The sequence below is a fragment of the Palaemon carinicauda genome, chromosome 24 (assembly GCF_036898095.1).
Source record: "Palaemon carinicauda isolate YSFRI2023 chromosome 24, ASM3689809v2, whole genome shotgun sequence".
Lineage (NCBI taxonomy): Eukaryota > Metazoa > Arthropoda > Malacostraca > Decapoda > Palaemonidae > Palaemon > Palaemon carinicauda.
This window is the reverse complement of record NC_090748.1, coordinates 5,459,420-5,478,375: the sequence shown is the minus strand read 5'-3', so window position 1 is coordinate 5,478,375 and position 18,956 is coordinate 5,459,420. Positions and strand designations below refer to the sequence as shown.

Genomic DNA, 18,956 nt, shown 5'->3' with positions numbered 1-18,956 from the left:
CACAAGTTCCTTGCTCCGCAAGGAACCGTGTGGCCTACATAAGCTTGTGTGTGAAGGAAGAAGTGTGACCTGTCCTAGGCAGTTGACCTGGAGTTCCAGAAGGAACTCTGGGTTAGGACGTTCCCAATACCACCTCGTCAGGGTATGGGGGACGCGACAGTATTGACTCAATACTAGTAACACAAGGAAGCATAGTTTACCTGCAGAGGTTTGAGGTCAGCTATGCAGAGACCAGGATGCTGCTTCCCAGTAGAGGGGATGATGAAGAAAGAAGTAAGGGCCGGACATACTTCTTTCGTTCATGCAGACTAAAACCTGATAACAATGCCCTCAACCTTCTGCTACCTGTCCAAAAAGGAGCCTGAGGTTAGACCAGCTGTTGTGTAGCCACCACAGAGCGATAGAAACGTATCGATACTCCTGTGGGTCACGTCCTGCAGGAAGCGGGCTGCGAAGGTCATTAGACGCTTCCAGACTCCAGCTTGTAGCACCTGCGTCACAGAGTAGTATTACTCGAAGGCGAGGGACGTTGCGATGTATCCGACATCGTGCTGTAGGGCGACGTGAGAGGGGAGGGTCTGGATTCAGGTCGAGATGAATATCCTTGAGTACGAGCTGAAGAGGTATACTGGTGACTCTCCCCCGTGTCCCTCTTGTGCTCCCAACCCGGCTGCACGTGAGGACAAACTGCAGCTGTTCCCAAAGATAACCCCTCGATTCCTTTACTGGCAAGAAGGAGAAGGTTTTGGGTCATCTGATACAGAATGGTGACTCGAAATCTTGAAGGAATTGGACCGAAGGGTCGGGACCCCAAGATTCTGAGTCTAGCCAACAACTCGGGAGCGAACCTGAATGTTGCCTTCCCCCATTCCTTAGAAAGGGCGGAGTCGTACGAGACCAAGAAAATTGCTTACACACTGGCCAAGGCCAGAGTGAGCAGGAGACCCAAGACGGAATACGATCAGAGGCCTGACGTAAAGGGTCTTGAGAAGATCTCTTAAGGGACTAAAAAGTCCGAACCATGCTCCATGTTGGAGGTCTCACTCCGACTAGGGCAGGGACGTTCGCAGCTTCGCATGAGCGAGGAAAGGTCCAGCGGGAAGGAAAAAGTTATTCCTTTCAGCCTGAAGGTCAGGGAAAGGCTGAGCGACAGGCTTCATTGCCGAGAGCGGAAAGGAGTTTCCTCCCGCCGAAAAGCAATAAGTTCGTTATTGCTGGAGAAGAGGCCTCAAGGGAAGAGGTATATCTCCCACGACACCAACCACAGAAGACTCTCCACTTCGCCTGGTAGACCCCTGCGGATGACTATCGCAGATGACGCGACCTCCCCCCCGCAACTGTAGCGGGTTGTTTCTTCTTGAGGAGGAGGCGTAGTGTCTCCAGGCATGAAGCCGAAGCGACGCCCCGGCTCGTGAAAGATGTTGCAGTGTGGTTGTTTGAGTAGCCTGTGCTGTGGGAGAAGCTCTCCCGGGAGTTCCGTCAGGGGAAGCAGAGGGTCCGGAAACCGTTCTGCGTATAGTCCCAGTGGAGCTCTCAGGGCCATTGAAAGGTTGACAGACAACCTGGTCTTGTTGAGACCCATTCTCAACAGACAACAAAGGAGGAAAAACGCAGGCGTCGATGTTGTCCCACCATCACCGGAATGCATCTTGCCAAAGAGTCTTGGGGTCTGAGACTGGGGGGAAGAACAGCGGAAGCTTGAGGTTCCAAGCTGTCGCGATCAGGTCCCCCAGGCCAGGACTTGCTGGTTACTAAAGGCCAAAGACCCCCAAGTACAATCTCTCTACGAGGCTCTGCTCAGATGGTCGGAGAGAACATTCCTCTGCCCGGAATGAGCGAGCCGACGGTGGTATTGAGAGGATCTCAAATCATCTCAGTATCTCTACTACAAGATGTGAAGGTATGAAAATGCGTCCCTTGCTGGTTGGAACACGCCAGTACCATGAAGTCGTTGCGCATGGAGCGACTCGGCAGAAGCTGTAGGATCTGTAGAGGGGCCAGACTACGGCCCCTAAGCCTGCCTGAATGATGGAGAGGTATCCTTCTGGTCCTGACCATAGGCCTGAACCGGAACATGCCCCCCCCCCCCCTTTTCTTTGACGAGTCCGAGAACAGCATAAAAAAAGTGGGGAAAGGACGAGAATATCCACTCCCATCAAGAGGTTCCATAGGTCAACACCCATTGCAGGTCTAATTGTTCCACTGGTCCCATAGGGGCCAGAAAGTCCGGTTAATCGTTGCTTTGAAACCACCGGAACTTGGGCCGCCCCACAGGGAACTTATCCTGAGGCGACCGTTCGGAACTTTAGATGGGTCAATGAGGAAAAGAGACCTAGGAAACGTTCCAAAGTAGGGCTGAAAGCTCTGCTTGACTGAGAACAGGTACTGCGACTCTCCTCAGCCTTGTCACAGTCAACTGAAGGGAAGGCTCGGAGGAGGCGGCAACCGAATCTGGCGTCCCCAGGCGGTCACCCATCCAAGTACCGACCAGACCCGACGTTGCTTAACCTCGCTGGACAGACGAGAAGCGGGGTTTCCAACGTGGTAAGGCCGTTGACTCAATATCATGGCTAGATACTCCAGATGTTGAGGCAGAAGTAGAGAAGGCTCCTAGCAAATTACCATGAACCCCCTTTCATGGTAAGGATCCGGAAGCTTGTCCCGGCGTTGAAGGTCGAACCCGAGCCTACCGGAGTTGACCAGACCTCCAAAAGGCGAAGGAGGCGGAAGCCTGCTCCTGAGCGGCCATGAGGAAAGCAGGGAGAGTTCTCTGGGGAAAAACCTGCGATGCCACGGCGGGATCGCCACACTGCATCTTAAGCAGGAACACCTGTAGTCTAGGCTGAATTCCAAGAGCTTCCTGGAAGATGGATGGAATGGAAACCGAAAGTACCCGTCCTTCCGATACAGGGCCTAAGGAATCCTGTCGCCTCGTTACCAGTCTGATCGATTCTGCTGTTCCACGCTGGACGAAGTTTGTTCGACAAACTTGATCAGAGCTGAGAGGTCGACTACGGAATTGCCGTCTCAGATGCTTTCCTACGAGAAAGGATCGACTGAAGAAGCCGGGGGGTGAAGCCGTCGACGATCCTATGGAGGACCTTATCCTAAGGCATGGATCATTCTGCCCAAACAGGCAAAACTCTTGCCGACACCATGGCATAGAGGTTCAGTGACACTGAATTCGCTGACAGAGACGGCAGGCACGAAATCCTTGACTGATCACGGAGATCGTGCAGGAATCGGCATCGGGAAGCTGTTATCCGGATGAGTAACCCTCGGCATCCTCCCAGCGTGAGACCTGCAAGGGGGGGTTGCCAATCCTAGAGTTCGTGAACTCTGCCACTCCCTCTAGGATTATGCCCCACCGGGAGAGCCTCCCGTGCTACCTGTTCCTGACAGGAGGGGACTGCTATTGGACACCTTGTCTTAGTTGTCATAGCCGGTCCGATAACTTAGGCCGACGAGGCTGAAAGAAAGAGGCGCTGGAGCCCTGCAGGGTCTGGAAGAGACCGCCTTGGAGGAGTGAAAACGGAAGTCGACTTCCTCCGCACAACCGCTGTCTATGTCTCTGTCCTTGAGCACAAACAAGCTCTTCCCAAGGATGGAAGGGTGTCTGAGATTGTCGACATCCACGGATGAGACACCCGAGAGGAAGCCCTCGGTCATTGCGTCCAGATGGTCCAACATCTAGCTTGCCCGCAAGTTCAAAACTTGGCGATGAAAAGCCAAGGTGCTTGAGCCCGAGAGGAGGAAAGTACCCATGATCTTCCTGGAGCTTCCTTGTACAAAACCTCGGGTCGCAACCGAGGAGGGAAAGGACCTGGTAAGCCCCTTTCACGAGATGGAGAAGAGGAAGGGGTAAACCAGTCACCCCTTGGCCGATGGAGAAATCTCGAACGGAAAGCTCCCTGGCAAAACCCTTCCAGGGAATGACGGGGAAGGGCTAACCCAGGTTCTGGAAAGAAGAATGTTGCTCAGACCTCCCTGAAGATTCTTCCTGCTCTTGCAAATGCCATGCTCTGCGTTTACGGGGTGAGGCCGTGTTCTGGAAATACGCTCCAGAAGACTCGCCAGGCTGGCCATGTTGCGAAACCCCAACGGGAATCGCGGTCGCAATCGCCCTGGCGCTCGCGCGATGGTAAATCAATGGTTTGAGCGTGGCCGAACGTGGAAGCGCCCATGCGCGGGCACGCAAACGAAAGTGCGAGAAGGAGCGCAGAAGGAAGGCGAGCGTGGTAGGAAGGGCGAGAGCTGGTGGTCGGCGAGCGATGACCCGTATGCGAGCAATGGGTACTGCAGGAATCAAGCCGACGTTCGCGCGACGGAACACCGTCGGTCCGCGCGACGGAACACCGTCGGTCCGCGCGACGGAACACCGTCGGTCCGCGCGACGGAACACCGTCGGTCCGCGCGACGGAACACCGTCGGTCCGCGCGACGGAACACCGTCGGTCCGCGCGACGGAACACCGTCGGTCCGCGCGACGGAACACCGTCGGTCCGCGCGACGGAACACCGTCGGTCCGCGCGACGGAACACCGTCGGTCCGCGCGACGGAACACCGTCGGTCCGCGCGATGGAATACTGTTGGTTCGCGCGCGAGCGAACATTGGAGCGCACGAGCGTAGGAGAGCGGGCACGTGGACGTGCAGGCACGTGGGCGCGCGGGTGAGCACAGGCGGTCGGGAGACCGATGGCGTGCAGGCGGGCGATGGCGTGCAGGCGGGCGATGGCGTGCAGGCGGGCGATGGCGCGTTGACGAGCGATGGCGCGTTTTGGCGAGCGATGGCCCGTAGGCGAGTGACGGCGCGTTGGCAAACGATGGCGCGTCGGCGCATTGGCGAGCGGTGGTGCGTTAACAAAACGCTAGCGTGCAGGCGAAGAATCGCGCGAGCGCGTAGGCGATCGCTAACGCGTAAGAGACTAGTGATGGTTAGCGCGCATCGCGCTAACAGAAGGCGCGCAAGTGCATCAGGAAGGTGAGCGCTGAAGCAAGCTGTTAATCAGGCGATCCTAGACGGTCAGAAAAAAACGTTGGCGCCCATAAGTGCGGGGCAGAAAAGGGCGCGCAGATGTGCGCTGGCGATTGAAGAAAGCTGGCGCACAGGACAGAAGTAAAGGTGAGCGCTGGCGAGCAGGAGGAAGATCTACGGCGAGACTCAGCTACCGGAGATCGTGGTCCACAGCAGGCGAGTGCTAGATCGCTACTGATGGAGTCCAGGGGAACTGACACGCGTGCAGATCGATGGCGATCGTTGACGCGTAGGAGATTGCTGACGAGCAGGCGAACGTTGACGCGTCTGTGGTCGCTGGCGAGCTGGTGAGCAGAAGGCAACGCGTGGAAGCCTGTGCGTAGAAGAAGAGTCCTTGTCCAAGACCTGAACCGAAGTTCCAGATCGCGAGGGCGAACGTGGGCGCACAGGGCGCGTAACAGGAACCAACAGGAACAGCAGAGATGATCATCAGGAGAGCGCTGACGAACAGGAGAGCGCTGGCGAACAGGAGAGCGCTGGCGAACAGGAGAGCGCTGGCGAACAGGAGAGCGCTAGCGATCAGGAAAGCGCTGATGAGCAGGAGAGCGCCAGTGCGCTAACACTGAGCAGGAGAGAACACTGCAGAAGGGCGCGCAGGGGAACCCTGACACGCAAGGGAAGAACCCCCGTGGGAGGCAACCCTTTGCCCCGAAGGAAACGTTGTCTGTCGGGAGACTGATGTCCGTCGGGAGACTTATGTCCGTCGGAAGACCGTTGTCCGTCGGGAAGACCGTTGCCCGTCGGAAGACGAGGTCACACTGCTGTCCATCTGCACCAGGGGCGGAAGATCAAGAAGAAGGAGTTGTAGGCTGCATACGGAGATTCAAAAAGGCGCCTCTTAGCACCCTTATAGGGAGATGGGAGGCCCTTACGACATAGCGGACGGTGAGCCTTACGGTGAAGGCGGCCAACAGCAACAACAGCAGAAGAGTCCTCCGAAGAGGAGTCTCTATGAGTGTACAGTACTCTCTCGCGAACAAAAGAGAAACACTTCGTAGAAGAGACGGGTCAGCCAGTGACCTAAAAGGAGCAATCCTCCGAAGAGGGGCTCCTGCAGTTGCCCAGCCCCTTGAGCGTAACTGCAGGTGCGACCGCTCAGCACCAAGAGCATAGTCGCACAAAAAAAAGGCAAGAGAAGAACCCCCCAAAAGGGGAAAAAACTCAAGCCTGGACAGGAAAAACTTCCCTCGGAAGGAAAGTTACCCACCCAAGGAGGCGAGCCTCCTGAGTGTTCTAAAATGAACTGGAGAGCTGTCAAACATCACGGGAGTACATCCAGGAGAAGGAGACACGCCCCTGACGAAGATCTATAGGGGAGGCAGCAATAGCCGAATCCCCAGGCCTCAACAAGACAGCTCACTCCGTTGTCACATTACAGAAACGAACTAGATCGGTAACTGTGAAAAATAAAACAAAAATCATTAGTTAACATTCATTTCCCCGGGAAGGCTCCGAAGAGGAATCCCGAGGGAAAGGAACACAAGAAGTACACAACAGGCACGTGCCCCCACAACCACTTACACTCACAGAAGGAGAGCTGTAACCAACACAGAATTATAACAATTATAATTATGTAACTATGTAATTATGTAATTTAAAAATGAATGAACAATAAAGAAAGAACGAAAACCCCGAAAGGAATCGTTCTACAAAGCTGAAAAATAAACAAATACAATTAGATTCATAAACTAATTGAGACAAAACGTACGGCGTAGCAACCCCCCACACGGGAAGGAAGCTACAAAGGCGTAGTAAAATAACGTAGTAAAAGGGTAAACGACCTCAAACTCGATCGCGACCCATGAAATTACACCATGGTGGCCTAATTGCCGAGGGCTCCACGGAGATATCGTACACTACACACACAAGCACAAACTCTGAAAAGGAAACTTACTGATTTCTATACTCAAATATATACATAAACATGAGAAAATGTTTACATATATATTGATTAAAAGAAAAGTAAGTGATTAAGTAAAGACAAAACAAACAATGGCTGCCAAGCGAGGACAAAGACAGAGATGTCTGTCCATGTCCGAGCCAAAAGTGAAAGTGAAGCAATTCACCGGTGTGTGTGAGGGGGGGAGGGGTAGCTAGCTACCACTCCCCTACCCCCCTGCTAACTAGCGCGGGGGTAATACACCCTCGTTAAATTCTAATGGCTCGCCATTTCAGCTACGCTAAAAGGTAAACCCAATGTAAATAGCGTGGTTTGTATTTCGGTTACGGAACAAAAATATATAAAAATGATCAGAAGAATACAAAACATTATGAGAAATAAGATATTTTGCTATGAAACACATTTTTCTATAAACCCATTAATAATAAATAGCCTTAAGTTGTAAAAACTGCTCTCTAGCCACATCACCAAAGTAGATTTTGAAAAGTAAGTCTCAAATGCACCATCATCTGATAAGGACAGCTTTCATGCCAACCTTAACCCAAGAGAATATGAGGAAAGAAGGGAGCTGAAAGTTTAAGGTTAATGAGTTTGAAGAGAAACATTTGTTGGGGAATAATTGTTTGTCCCTACAAAACCAATAAACATAAATAATTTCAATTGTAATTTTTACAGGAGGATAAAGAGAAAAAATCAATTGAGAGATGAGAAGGCACTACAAATAGTACATTAGGTCACCTGCTCTTACAGAAGGCTTATTCATAGAGAAATAGTTATATCTTTGGTATCAATACAGTCTGGTTTGTAGAGTAAAATCTAAATTCTTCAAAAATGGAAGGTGATTGAAACCTGATACCCTACTCTCAAGGTAAGACCTAGAACAATCACAAGATGGATGAAGCCAAATACTTAAGGAAAATAAGGTCTCCATGTGTGCCAGAATAATGAGTTATGAGGATCATGCAGTAGAGAATATTTGACCCATATTCCTCCCACCAGGTAAAACACGGCTACCTATGCCAACTGGTCTCAATGAATACATGCCAAAAGACTTATGAATAACATCTAGCACATGAAATCCGTTTTAAAAATGTCAAATGCCTGACATAAAAATGACAGCTTACTATTATTATTAGTGTTGCTAACTCAGCTACAATCTTAGTTGGAAAAGCAAGATGATATAAGCCCAAGGACTTCAACGGGGAGAAATAGCCCAGTGAGGAAAGGAAATAACGTAAAATAAACTACAAGAGAACTAATGAACAATCAAATAAAACAAAATCTAAGAATAACAGCATTAAAATAATCTTTAACATATAAACTAAAATAAACTTGAAAAAAACAAGAGGAAGAGAAATAACATAGACCCATACCACATGACAGTGGAAGACCATGGTACATAGGCTATGGCACTACCAAACACTAGAGAAAAATGGTTTGATTTTGGAGTGCCCTCCTAGAAGAGCTGCTTACCATAGCTGAAGAGTCTCTTCTACCCTTACCAAGGGGAAAGTAGTCATTGAACAATTACAGTGCAGTAGTTAACCTCTTGAGAGAAGACTTATTTGGTAATTTCAGTGTTGTCCAGAGTATGAGGAAAGAGGAGAATGTGTAAAGAATAGGCCAGACTATTCTTTGGAGGTGTCAGCAAAGATGAAATGAGACATAACCAGAGAGAGGAATCCAATGTGGTACTTTTTGGCCTCTCAAAGGACTCAATAACTTTCAACAGGTGGCTGGTGCCTCGGCTAACCTACTACCTGGAATTAAAGAGGTATAGGACTAGAAAGTGACTGGGAGAGATACTGGAGGCGGACCTCTACCGAGGAATGGAAGATGACAAACATTAAGTCACACATCCAGAAAACAAAGTTCCAAGTCTACGACCTCCTGAGACATTAAAAAACATTTGAGGACACAAAGGCATGAAAGGAACAACCTTAAATTTAAAAAAAACTGTCTTGGAAGCTGAACCGTGGCATGGACCTTCAAAAGGTGAAACTTGGTTTAAATATTTTAAAGTAATTTTAAATATGCTTTTAAAAAAGTGATTAATTAGCACTGAGTTTTATTTCCCTTACCTTCAACGACAAACTATTTAATGTTTTTTCTTTCATTCTTGCTGCATACAGACATATTTTTTAAGCATAGCACATCAAGGTAAATGGTGCAGTTTTTTTCATGTTTATGCCATCAAACTAACATATGTTATTAATAAAGAATAAATACAAAGTTTAATGCTCAATCATTTTAAAATATGCTACATGTCATATTAAAGGAAAATGTTAATCTTAATTAAAAAAATGTTTAGTAAATCTCATTTTAAGATAGAAAGCTGGCACATATGGCCCTAATTGGGATGGCAAGACAAAATAAGTTACTGACTACTGGGTGAAGGAAAAAGAGGAGGATCATTGAGACACCACTAGAAGATTGGGAAGGGATGAAACTGAATTGGTAACACCAGATGTTGATGGAAAAGGTTAAGAATTGACTTTCTATACCCTCTAGAAGGATCAATCAAATGATGACTGGGTGGTGATTCTTTTCTTCTCCCTGCACACGTATAAAATATGGTAATACTGTACTGGAATGCACCACGAACGGCAGCTGAAACCTTCGTAAACTGTTCACTGTTCGGATTCTGTAATTCAAGCTTTACTAAGGGCTTCTCAATTATAGCAAATGTTTCTGTCTATCATCTTAAGCCTTGAATCCCTTAGTAAGTTCTTCTCCCACTTCTGTCTGCCTCTGCTTCTTTTTTCTTTTCTTTGAGCTCTCAGTTCTATAAGGCCTTCATTTTCTAGCTCTTCATGATTGACTTTAATAAGTTCAACAAAGTCACTTTCTTCTAATTCTTATTCCAGCTTTATCAAAATGTTAAGTTGTTGAAGATCCTTTTACATTTCTCCCCTGTCTTTTCAAACCCAAATAAACTGTAAATTGTGAAAAAACTAAGGCCACACTTTCTTCCACCCCTCATTTATGTTTGCAGTCGTAAGTTTGCGCCATGCAAAATCAATAATTTTAATAGCCATATCCAATACTGCAGTAAGCTTATTACGGTAGTCGCCTTTGCTTCCAGTTGAAAAATGCAACATACATTAATATTCTTAAACATCACTACTAATCCCTGGTCCAGAGGCTGGATATAAACATAGTGTTTGGGGCAAAAAAAAACAACCTTTATGTTTAGATGTAAGTCATCATCCATGAATGGGAAGGTGACCTGTGATGTTGTCAAGCATCAAACAAATGTCAAAGGGATGTCCTTCGTCAGACGATATTTCTGTACCTCCGATATCAAATTATGAAGAACCAGTCTTGAAAAGCAGCAACTGTAACACAGGTTTTTGGGTGACTTTTCCACTTAACAGGAAGAGAGGATTTAGCTATGTTGGTAAGGGCTCTTAGGTTTCCTGCATTGTACAACAACAATGGTTTCAACTTCAGGGGTTTTAGGCAGAGTTAGCCTATATTTAGCTGCTATAAGCCAAGCCCTATCTTTTTTTTTACAGAAATATATGATCTAGCCAGCATTTGCTTCTAACACAATCAAGTTTCAACAACATTAAATATATGCCCGGGCAAAAACTTGAATTCTTTGATACTTTCATGAGTGTGTCAGGGAACTCCCCAGTGTGATCTCCAATGCTTCGCCATGGTTGGTTTTCAATTCTTCTTAAAGGCTTTTAGCCTTTTCCTAGGATATGTAATATGTTTAGAGGCATTCTTCGTTGATTCAGCTCTAGAATCCAAATGCTAAAAAGTTTTCCCATCTCCTAAGTAACTTCTCTCTCTTTAGAAATAAAAATTTAATGCCTCATCACAGAACTCTCCACATGTGTTCTTTGATCTTCCCTATGATCTATTCATTTTCTTCTAGTCTTCATATGATTTGCATCTTCAAGTCCATGGTTATTCCGTGCCATTTCTCAGCAGCACACAATGTATCACCAGTACTTTTGTGCTTACTATTTTACATCTTGATTGACAATAGTTTACAATTTCTACACAAATTAATATGTCACTGGCACACCAGGTGTAGAATCCACCAAGAGGCACCTGGGGGTTTGAGAATGGTAATTCCAGAAGGGGTATGAAAATTTTTTCAAACATCAAAAGCTCGAGTTTCGGAGATATAAGCAATATGACCTAGATATGTTTCAATAAAATTATTATGCCAACGCTATACTCCCAGCCAATAAGAATTTGGTAGTCTTGGTAGATTAGCCAAATCTCTCTTTTAAGTATAGGTCAGACACACACCAGAACTCAGTCTTCCACAAACTTAAAGATGAGCAAAACCCTAATTGCTTACAATATCGTAAAGAAACAAATCTAACACTCTACTAAGTAGAAACTGATAACTGACTACAGACCTGCCTGGACATTCTTAGGGTTTGACCACCTGTACTGTGTATTTACACAGTAAAGGGAGAAGTAATTTTGACTGTATATCACTACACTGTACCAGCCCTTGGAGTGAGAAAATACTCCGAGATACTGGCAGAATGCAGTAATCTAGAAAGAGAATTAAGAATGCTAAATAGAAAATTTCCTACAAGATCAATGGTCCTGAAGCAGCAAAACTTTCAATTTAACATGCTTGAAAAAGGGTTGCCTTCCCAAGCACTGTTATCGTTATTATAAAAAAAAAAATACTATCATTATTATTATTATTACTATTATCATTACTATTACTACCCTTACACAACTAAAAAATCAGAGAATGACGTTTTCACATTAAAGCTTATACTGTGAGTAAAAATGCTGATTAACAATAACTCAATAGTGATATCAATTGTTCTAGCTCTCATGATGAATGGCAACAATTAAAAATTATATACGTATTGAAATTTGAAGAATTATAGTATTATAGCAGGATCAATATTTAGTTTTTATGAATGGTTATTCTTATACTATAGTTTCACCAACTCAAAACCTTACTTTACCACTGCCGATGGCCTTAAGAAGTACAATAATTCTTATAAGTTTTGAATTTGCCACAACAGGAACATGGAAATTATAAGAAAATAACATAAACAACAATGCAACCAAGGTAATAACACTGAAAAAGTATCTGTGCTAAATATAAATTTTACCAAATGTGCAAGAGCTTCTGTTGTAAGCATATTGTTTTGTACATGGAACAGCTAAAACACTAGCAAACAACAATAATAGGGAATTGCAGTAAACACAAAGTTTTTGAAAGTACCAAACGATAAATGAAACTCTTCTAGTTTACAAATAATAATGCTTCGGGATGTAGAAATTTGATGGAAAATTAACAAAACAACAGGCTACAATTGACAGAAGAACATTCCATTAAGGTAACTAAATAAATTGCAAAGGAATTTTAAAAAAGCTACAGTGAGACAGATACAGTATTACCATGAGCTTGAATGACAATTACCAATCTAACCCTGTCTCTGGAATCTCGCATATCATCTAACTCCAGAGCTTCATTGTCTGACATGACACATCTTGAGCCATCTCCGCACACCATAACAAGGCGACACTTGACCATGTGCACCATCCCGACCCAGGAGTCAAGTGCAACTGCAATATCTGTCGTGAATTCCTGTAAAAATAATTAGTTACCTTATTAACATAAAAGGTTCTAATAATTTTCTTATCCAAATAATAAAATATGTCACATATTCACATATAAAAATATTAGACAATAAAAGAATCAGTTTTAAAGCATACTTCTTAATCATGTAATATTTCAAATTTCTAAAAAAAAATACAAAAAATTAATATGGATCAATATATTGAAAGATATAAGATTTCAATCATTTGAGCGCCAATCCCTCACCAAATGCTTCGGCACTCAAGCACCAGGCTCTTTTTCTGGACATTCTACTCAACCTTCTAAAATCACAAATTTTAAAACTATTTTCTCTTTTACACTCCTCTAATAGGAGTATAATTTCCAATCTTAACATTTTTAAAAGGATGTCGGTAGTTATCGACGGGTAGCAGGGAAACAACGGCCCCTCGCCAGCACAACGAGCGCCACTTTGACCTTCACTTAGGGCAAGCAAGATGTTTTAGGCAGGAAGTGAAACTCAAAAGGACTCAGGTTTGTACAGTTAAGAACAAATGAAAATTACTTTTCAAATTTGTGATTTGTTCCAGTATAAATACATACCTTCGTTCTTTAATGTGAGACTCATCGTTAGGTGGAAGGAAGACCCCATAACCCTACTGGCTGTTTTATAATCCCGGGATGTAACCAACACCTTCAGAGGTATAGGGCATTGACCCGTACCACCTTCTACCTTTGAGAAGTAGATTCTCAAATGTTATGCTAGGTTACCCTCTATGGACAGATGGGCATAGAGGAACCTATATCCTTGTAAGGATAGACTGTCAATGTAGGGCTAATATAAAGTAATGGAGTCTACATACAAACCATCCTCCCCATTGCTAGGAGGATGAGGGAGATATTTCAATATCATTATAGATAGAAGTATGTACAGTGTGGAAGCTTACTTGCATCAACATGTCCGATCCAGAAAATAACAGTATTTAAGAGTATTTTTTGCCAGTCTGGTCTTCAGCTGCCAACTCTAATCTTAATTTGTTAGATAGAAACTTGCGGTCTATTCAGTTTCTTATTCCTAATCTTGATATCAACCTCCGGTACTGATGACTGTTGTTCTGTTACTTCTTTAAAATAAATGGCTTTTCCCAGAATTTTTTAAAAGAAAAAGTAACCAAATAAGTACCCAGGTGAGAAAAGGATTGCGTACAGCCAGACGCCCTGGTGTAGAAAGGTCATTACACCAATAAAACATAACAAATTTGTAAGTAATTTGTTTTTTCCTAGTATACAAACCTGGAGCTATTTATAGGGGTATACTTTTGGCGTAGCTAAAAGACGAGCCATGATAATTTTAGTGAGGGATAACTACCCCATCTGCTAGTTAGCGGGTGGGAGAGTGGGGTAGACTGGCTAACCCGCTCACTCACACCTCTCGGCTGAGTAACCACTTTGCTTTATGGTAAGACTTCTCGGGGGACAGGGTGGCGGGCCAATTTGTATCAATAGCTCCAGGTTTGTATACAGTACTAGGAAAAATACAAATTACTTACAAATTTGTTATTTGTTCCGACGTAGATACAAACCCTCCACTATTTATAGGGGTGACTTACTCTTAGGAGGGAGGAAGTCCTCACCAACTGGCCTTGGTCATGACCCGGGGTCCTCTCTATTTCGATCTGTGATCGATAGTAGACGGGACCCTACTCTCGCTAAAATCAAGTGCCGATATGAGGTAATGCACTGATAGTGGCCTGTAGAAGCTTGTGTGTGAGTGGAACTAACAGTGTGGCTTGTCTTTAACATAGGAACTCGAGTACAAAACCTATTGTTCTTAAGACTTACCCAATATCCTCCCTCAAAAAGGTATTAGGGATGTAACAAAGTATTCTTCCACACTTAGGAGACACAAGGGAAATGAGTCTTACCTGCAGCAAGGTGAGGTCAGCTATGCTGAGGCTTGCAGAGCTGTTTTTCCCAGAGGGGAGAAGGTGAAAGGAAGAAAGGAGCCAGTCATTCTTACTCATTCACCCCAGACTAATCCGGGTAACCTCAGCCCTCAACCCTCTACTACTTGTCCATCAAGGAGCCTGAGGTGTTTAGACCATTTGTTGTGCAACCACCACAGGACCGATGGAAAAGGTCTCCATGTTTCTGTGGGTTACGTCTTTGCAGGTAGTGGGTCGCGAAGGTCTATTGACGCTTCCACATGCCCACTAACAGCATCTGCCGCACAGAGTAGTTTCTTGAACGCCAGGGACATAGCAACGCCACTGATGTTACGAGCTCTGGGTCTTAGGATGAAGGAGGGTCTAGATTGAGAGCAACCTCAATAGCCTTCCGATCCAAGAGGGGAAGGAAAGCCTTGTGATCCTCCTACTGACCTTCCCTGTGCTGGTCAACAGTGCCGACACACGATGGCGAGCTGATGTCATTCTTTTATGGTAACACCACAGACTCCTCACTGGGTAAAAACCCCAGTTGATGGGTCTTCGGTTACTGAACGAAGACTCTTTATCCGAAATGGGCTGCCCCTAGGGTACAGAACACTCGCATTTTGAGTCTTGGCAATCAACTCAGGGACACCACTGAGGATTACTTCTCCCCATCTCCTAGGGTAGTAGACATCAGAAGATGGATCATACAACACACTAACTCTCTTGGTCAAAACACAAGTGAGTAGAAAGGGCCGTCTTCCATGCAAGGAAGCAATCTGCTGCTTGGCATAAAGGTTCGTAGAGAGGGGCCTTCAGGGACTGAAGGACCCGAACAGCGTTCCCAGGGAGAGGTTGAGATACAACGGGGGACAAGTTATCTCAAACTTGAATAAGTAAAGGCATCGATGGGAGAGAATCCCCTTCCACGATGTCAGTCACAAAGGTCCGAACACTTCACCTGGAAGACCAACGCTGAAAAGTGTCTGAGGTGCCTAGACATCTTTTCTGCAACTCATTGCGAGAGGCCTCTCTGAAAGAGGTGGTGTAGGACCATCCCAGGCGTGAAGTCGAAGCAAAGCTACGGCTTAGAAAAGTGTTAGCATGTGGCTGCTTGGAAGATCGTGTCGTGGAGGAAGATCCCTCGGACCTCCGTCGGGAGCTACAGAAGGTCAGGGAACCATTCTGTGGGATGCCATAGCGAAGCTATTGGAGTCATTGATAAGATCTTACTTATCCTGACTTGGTTGAGGACTTCCTCACCAGACCAAATGGGGGAAAAAAGCACACCTCTAGGCTGCCCCACCAATCTTGGAATACATCATGTTCGAGGGCCTGGTGTTCCGGGACTGGGATACGGTCGAGCGGGAGCCTGAAGTTCAGGACCCTTAAGAGCATAACCACAGTCGAGGACCTCACAAAGTTAAGACTTTGTTGGATACAAGATGATTCAAAGACACTAGGAGTCCACTATCTGAGTAGTCCTGTTCAGATTATCTGCAAGCACATTCCTGTACCAGGAATGATGCGAGCGGATGGGGACAACTAGTTGTACTGCTAGATGTTCTCTAAGAGAGGTGAATGCTGGTACCTTTATGAATCGGGCCAACGGACGAGGATGGAATGGTCAGGCATATGCCTCCCCCCCTCTTTTGACGCATTAAAGACAGTATCAGATCCAGAGGGGAGACGAAAAGATAGGCCTCTTTACAGAAGCTCTCGTCTTCCACCCACAATCCGCGGGTCGTCCAGCGGTGGGGGAGGGATTGCATAACAATAAACACATCTCGAGGTGATGTCGAGACGTGTAACTTTTTGCACGTTCTTGCAATGAAGGGGAACAGCCTGTCCTCCCTCCAACTACCACCAATCTAGTGTGGTTGGATAAATAAGACCGATACCAAACGGTAAATCAGTTAATCAGTACAGCTTATGTTATAAGGGCGAATCTCCATAGAGATTGTTTTCCGGACAGGAGACTGTACGGTAATCAACGAACACATCCAACCAACCCTAAGAGGAGATTGAGACGTATCTTCAATCTATTGTTGGATGGGTAATAGGCATAAGTCTACTACGGAGTAGTAACACTAAACTGTGAGCATGACAAACATACATGTGTAGCTTGACCTAAAGTCGTGTCCGGAACAGTTGGAGAATGTTGAAAACGGTCGTAATGGAGGTTTTTCCTTCTTAGGACGAAAATGTTCTTTACTTCTCTCTCTCCTATCGGTAAACTAGCATTTATATTGAATGTTCCCTATTAGGGAACAGATATGCTTATGAGAAGTTTCCAGTCAAAAGCCATTGTAGGAGACTAAGACTTCCGATCGGGGGAAAGGAAAAGATGCCTATAAGAAGGCAGAACGTAAATGCTGTATGTCTGGTAACAGGAAAGTAGCTAAGTAATGTACTGAATAACCTGGTTTCAGTAAGGGATATAACTACACAACTTAATAGAACGGAGTTCAAATTGCAAGATGTATATAGCCCTTATTGGCAGAAAGATTGCTTGCATGGATATGAACTTGCCCGTCAGTGCTAGCGCTGCCTTCAGGAAACGTTTGAAATGAATCCGGTTGCGGGAATATTGTATGTGAGAATCACAACATTATTGCCCAAGGATTTTTGATCGTTGACTTGCTGTAATAATTTTTTGAAGAGCGCATATGTTCTCAAACAAAATATACAGTTATAAAAGCGATCATTTCTCCTTTGGTTTGCCCCTCCTCTTTATGGGAGGAGCTAGCCAGCGTTCATGCACAGACAAGGATGTCCGGTTCCCTGTGGGCGGGGTTTTAAACGTTTGTAAACGTAATGAAAAGCTGCCCACGATGTTGCTCTCGTTCTAAAACGTAAGCTAACACTGCTCCTTTAAGACTTATTGTTTGAGACAATAACCCTGTAAGGGTAGATTAGAAAGTCCCAGAAGTCTATCATGTAAAACGGTAAGTCGTTGTTCCCGAGGTACAATGACGGGAGCGGCTGACTCAATCAAACGGCAGTACCCGAGTCTATGACAATAAACTCGCGGTTTTGTCTTGAATAGAGCGCATGCTTTTAGAAGGCTTACGGCCTTTATCACAAATTATTAGTAATATGATATTTTAATTATAAAATAAATTTTTGAATATACTTACCCGGTGAATATATAATAGCTGCAACTCTGTTGCTCGACAGACAAAAAACAGTAAAAACTCGCCAGCGATCGCTATACAGGTTGCGGGTGTGCCCACCAGCGCCAACTGTCGGCCAGATACCACTCTCTCGATGTAAACAAAGACTCAATTTCTTCTCATCCCACTGCGTCTCTATTGGGGAGGAAGGGAGGGTCGTTTAATTTATATATTCACCGGGTAAGTATATTCAAAAATTTATTTTATAATTAAAATATCATTTTTAAATATTTAACTTAGCCGGTGAATATATAATAGCTGATTCACACCCAGGGTGGTGGGTAGAGACCAGTTAAATATGTTTACATCGTATAAGCTAAGAGTTTTTTATTTCATTTTGACAGTTATCAATATAACAAAACCAAAATAAATAGGTACCTGGTAAGGAAGTCGACTTAGACGATTACTCTGCCTTGTAAGTACGTCTTCCTTACGGAGCCCCGCGATCCTCTTAGGATGCTGACAGACCCCCAGGAGCTGAAGTATCAAGGGCTGCAACCCATACAACAGGACCTCATCAAACCCCTAATCTGGGCGCTCTCAAGAAATGACTTTGACCACCCGCCAAATCAACCAGGATGCGAAAGGCTTCTTAGCCTTCCAGACAACCCATAAAAACATTAAAACATTTCAAGAGACAGATTAAAAGGATATGGAATTAGGGAATTGTAGTGGTTGAGCCCTCACCCACTACTGCACTCACTGCTAGGAATGGTCCCAGTGTGTAGCAGTTCTCGTAAAGAGACTGGACACCTTTTAAGTAACATGACACGAACACTGACTTGCTTCTCCAATAGGTTGCGTCCATGATACTTTGCAGAGATCTATTTTGCTTAAAGGCCACGGAAGTTGTTACAGCTCTAACCTCGTGCGTCTTAACCTTAAGCAAAGATCGGTCTTCCTCACTCAAGTGTGAATGAGCTTCTCGTATTAACAATCTGATAAAACATGACAAAGCATTCTTTGACATAGGCAAGGATGGTTTCTTAACCGAACACCATAACGCTTCAGATTGGCCTCGTAAAGGTTTAATACGAGCTAAGTAGAACTTAAGAGCTCTAACAGGGCATAAGACTCTTTCTAGTTCATTGCCTACGATCTCCGTTAAGCTGGGAATATCGAAAGATTTAGGCCAAGGACGAGAAGGTAGCTCATTTTTGGCTAGAAAACCAAGTTGCAGAGAACAAGTGGCCTTTTCTGACGAAAATCCGATGTTCTTGCTGAAGGCATGAATCTCACTGACTCTTTTAGCTGAGGCTAAGCATACCAGGAAAAGAGTCTTAAGAGTGAGATCTTTCAGGGAGGCTGACTGTAAAGGCTCAAACCTGTCTGACATGAGGAATCTTAGGACCACGTCTAAA

At 45.2% G+C, this 18,956-nt stretch overlaps 1 protein-coding gene and 1 pseudogene across 8 annotated transcripts in view; both read right to left on the bottom strand.

Moving 5' to 3' along the window:
• LOC137618056 ((E3-independent) E2 ubiquitin-conjugating enzyme UBE2O) overlaps positions 1 to 18,956 on the bottom strand; it is a 286,319-nt gene that overhangs the window by 216,602 nt on the left and 50,761 nt on the right. For 7 of the 8 annotated variants that reach the window (XM_068348010.1, XM_068348011.1, XM_068348015.1 and 4 more), the window contains exon 3: positions 12,351 to 12,518. In XM_068348010.1, coding sequence (XP_068204111.1) covers positions 12,351 to 12,518 — 168 coding nt within the window. The remainder of the gene's footprint in view (positions 1 to 12,350; positions 12,519 to 18,956) is intronic. The other variant, XM_068348012.1, reaches the window with a different exon arrangement.
• On the bottom strand, positions 2,440 to 2,558 carry LOC137618562 (5S ribosomal RNA; annotated as a pseudogene).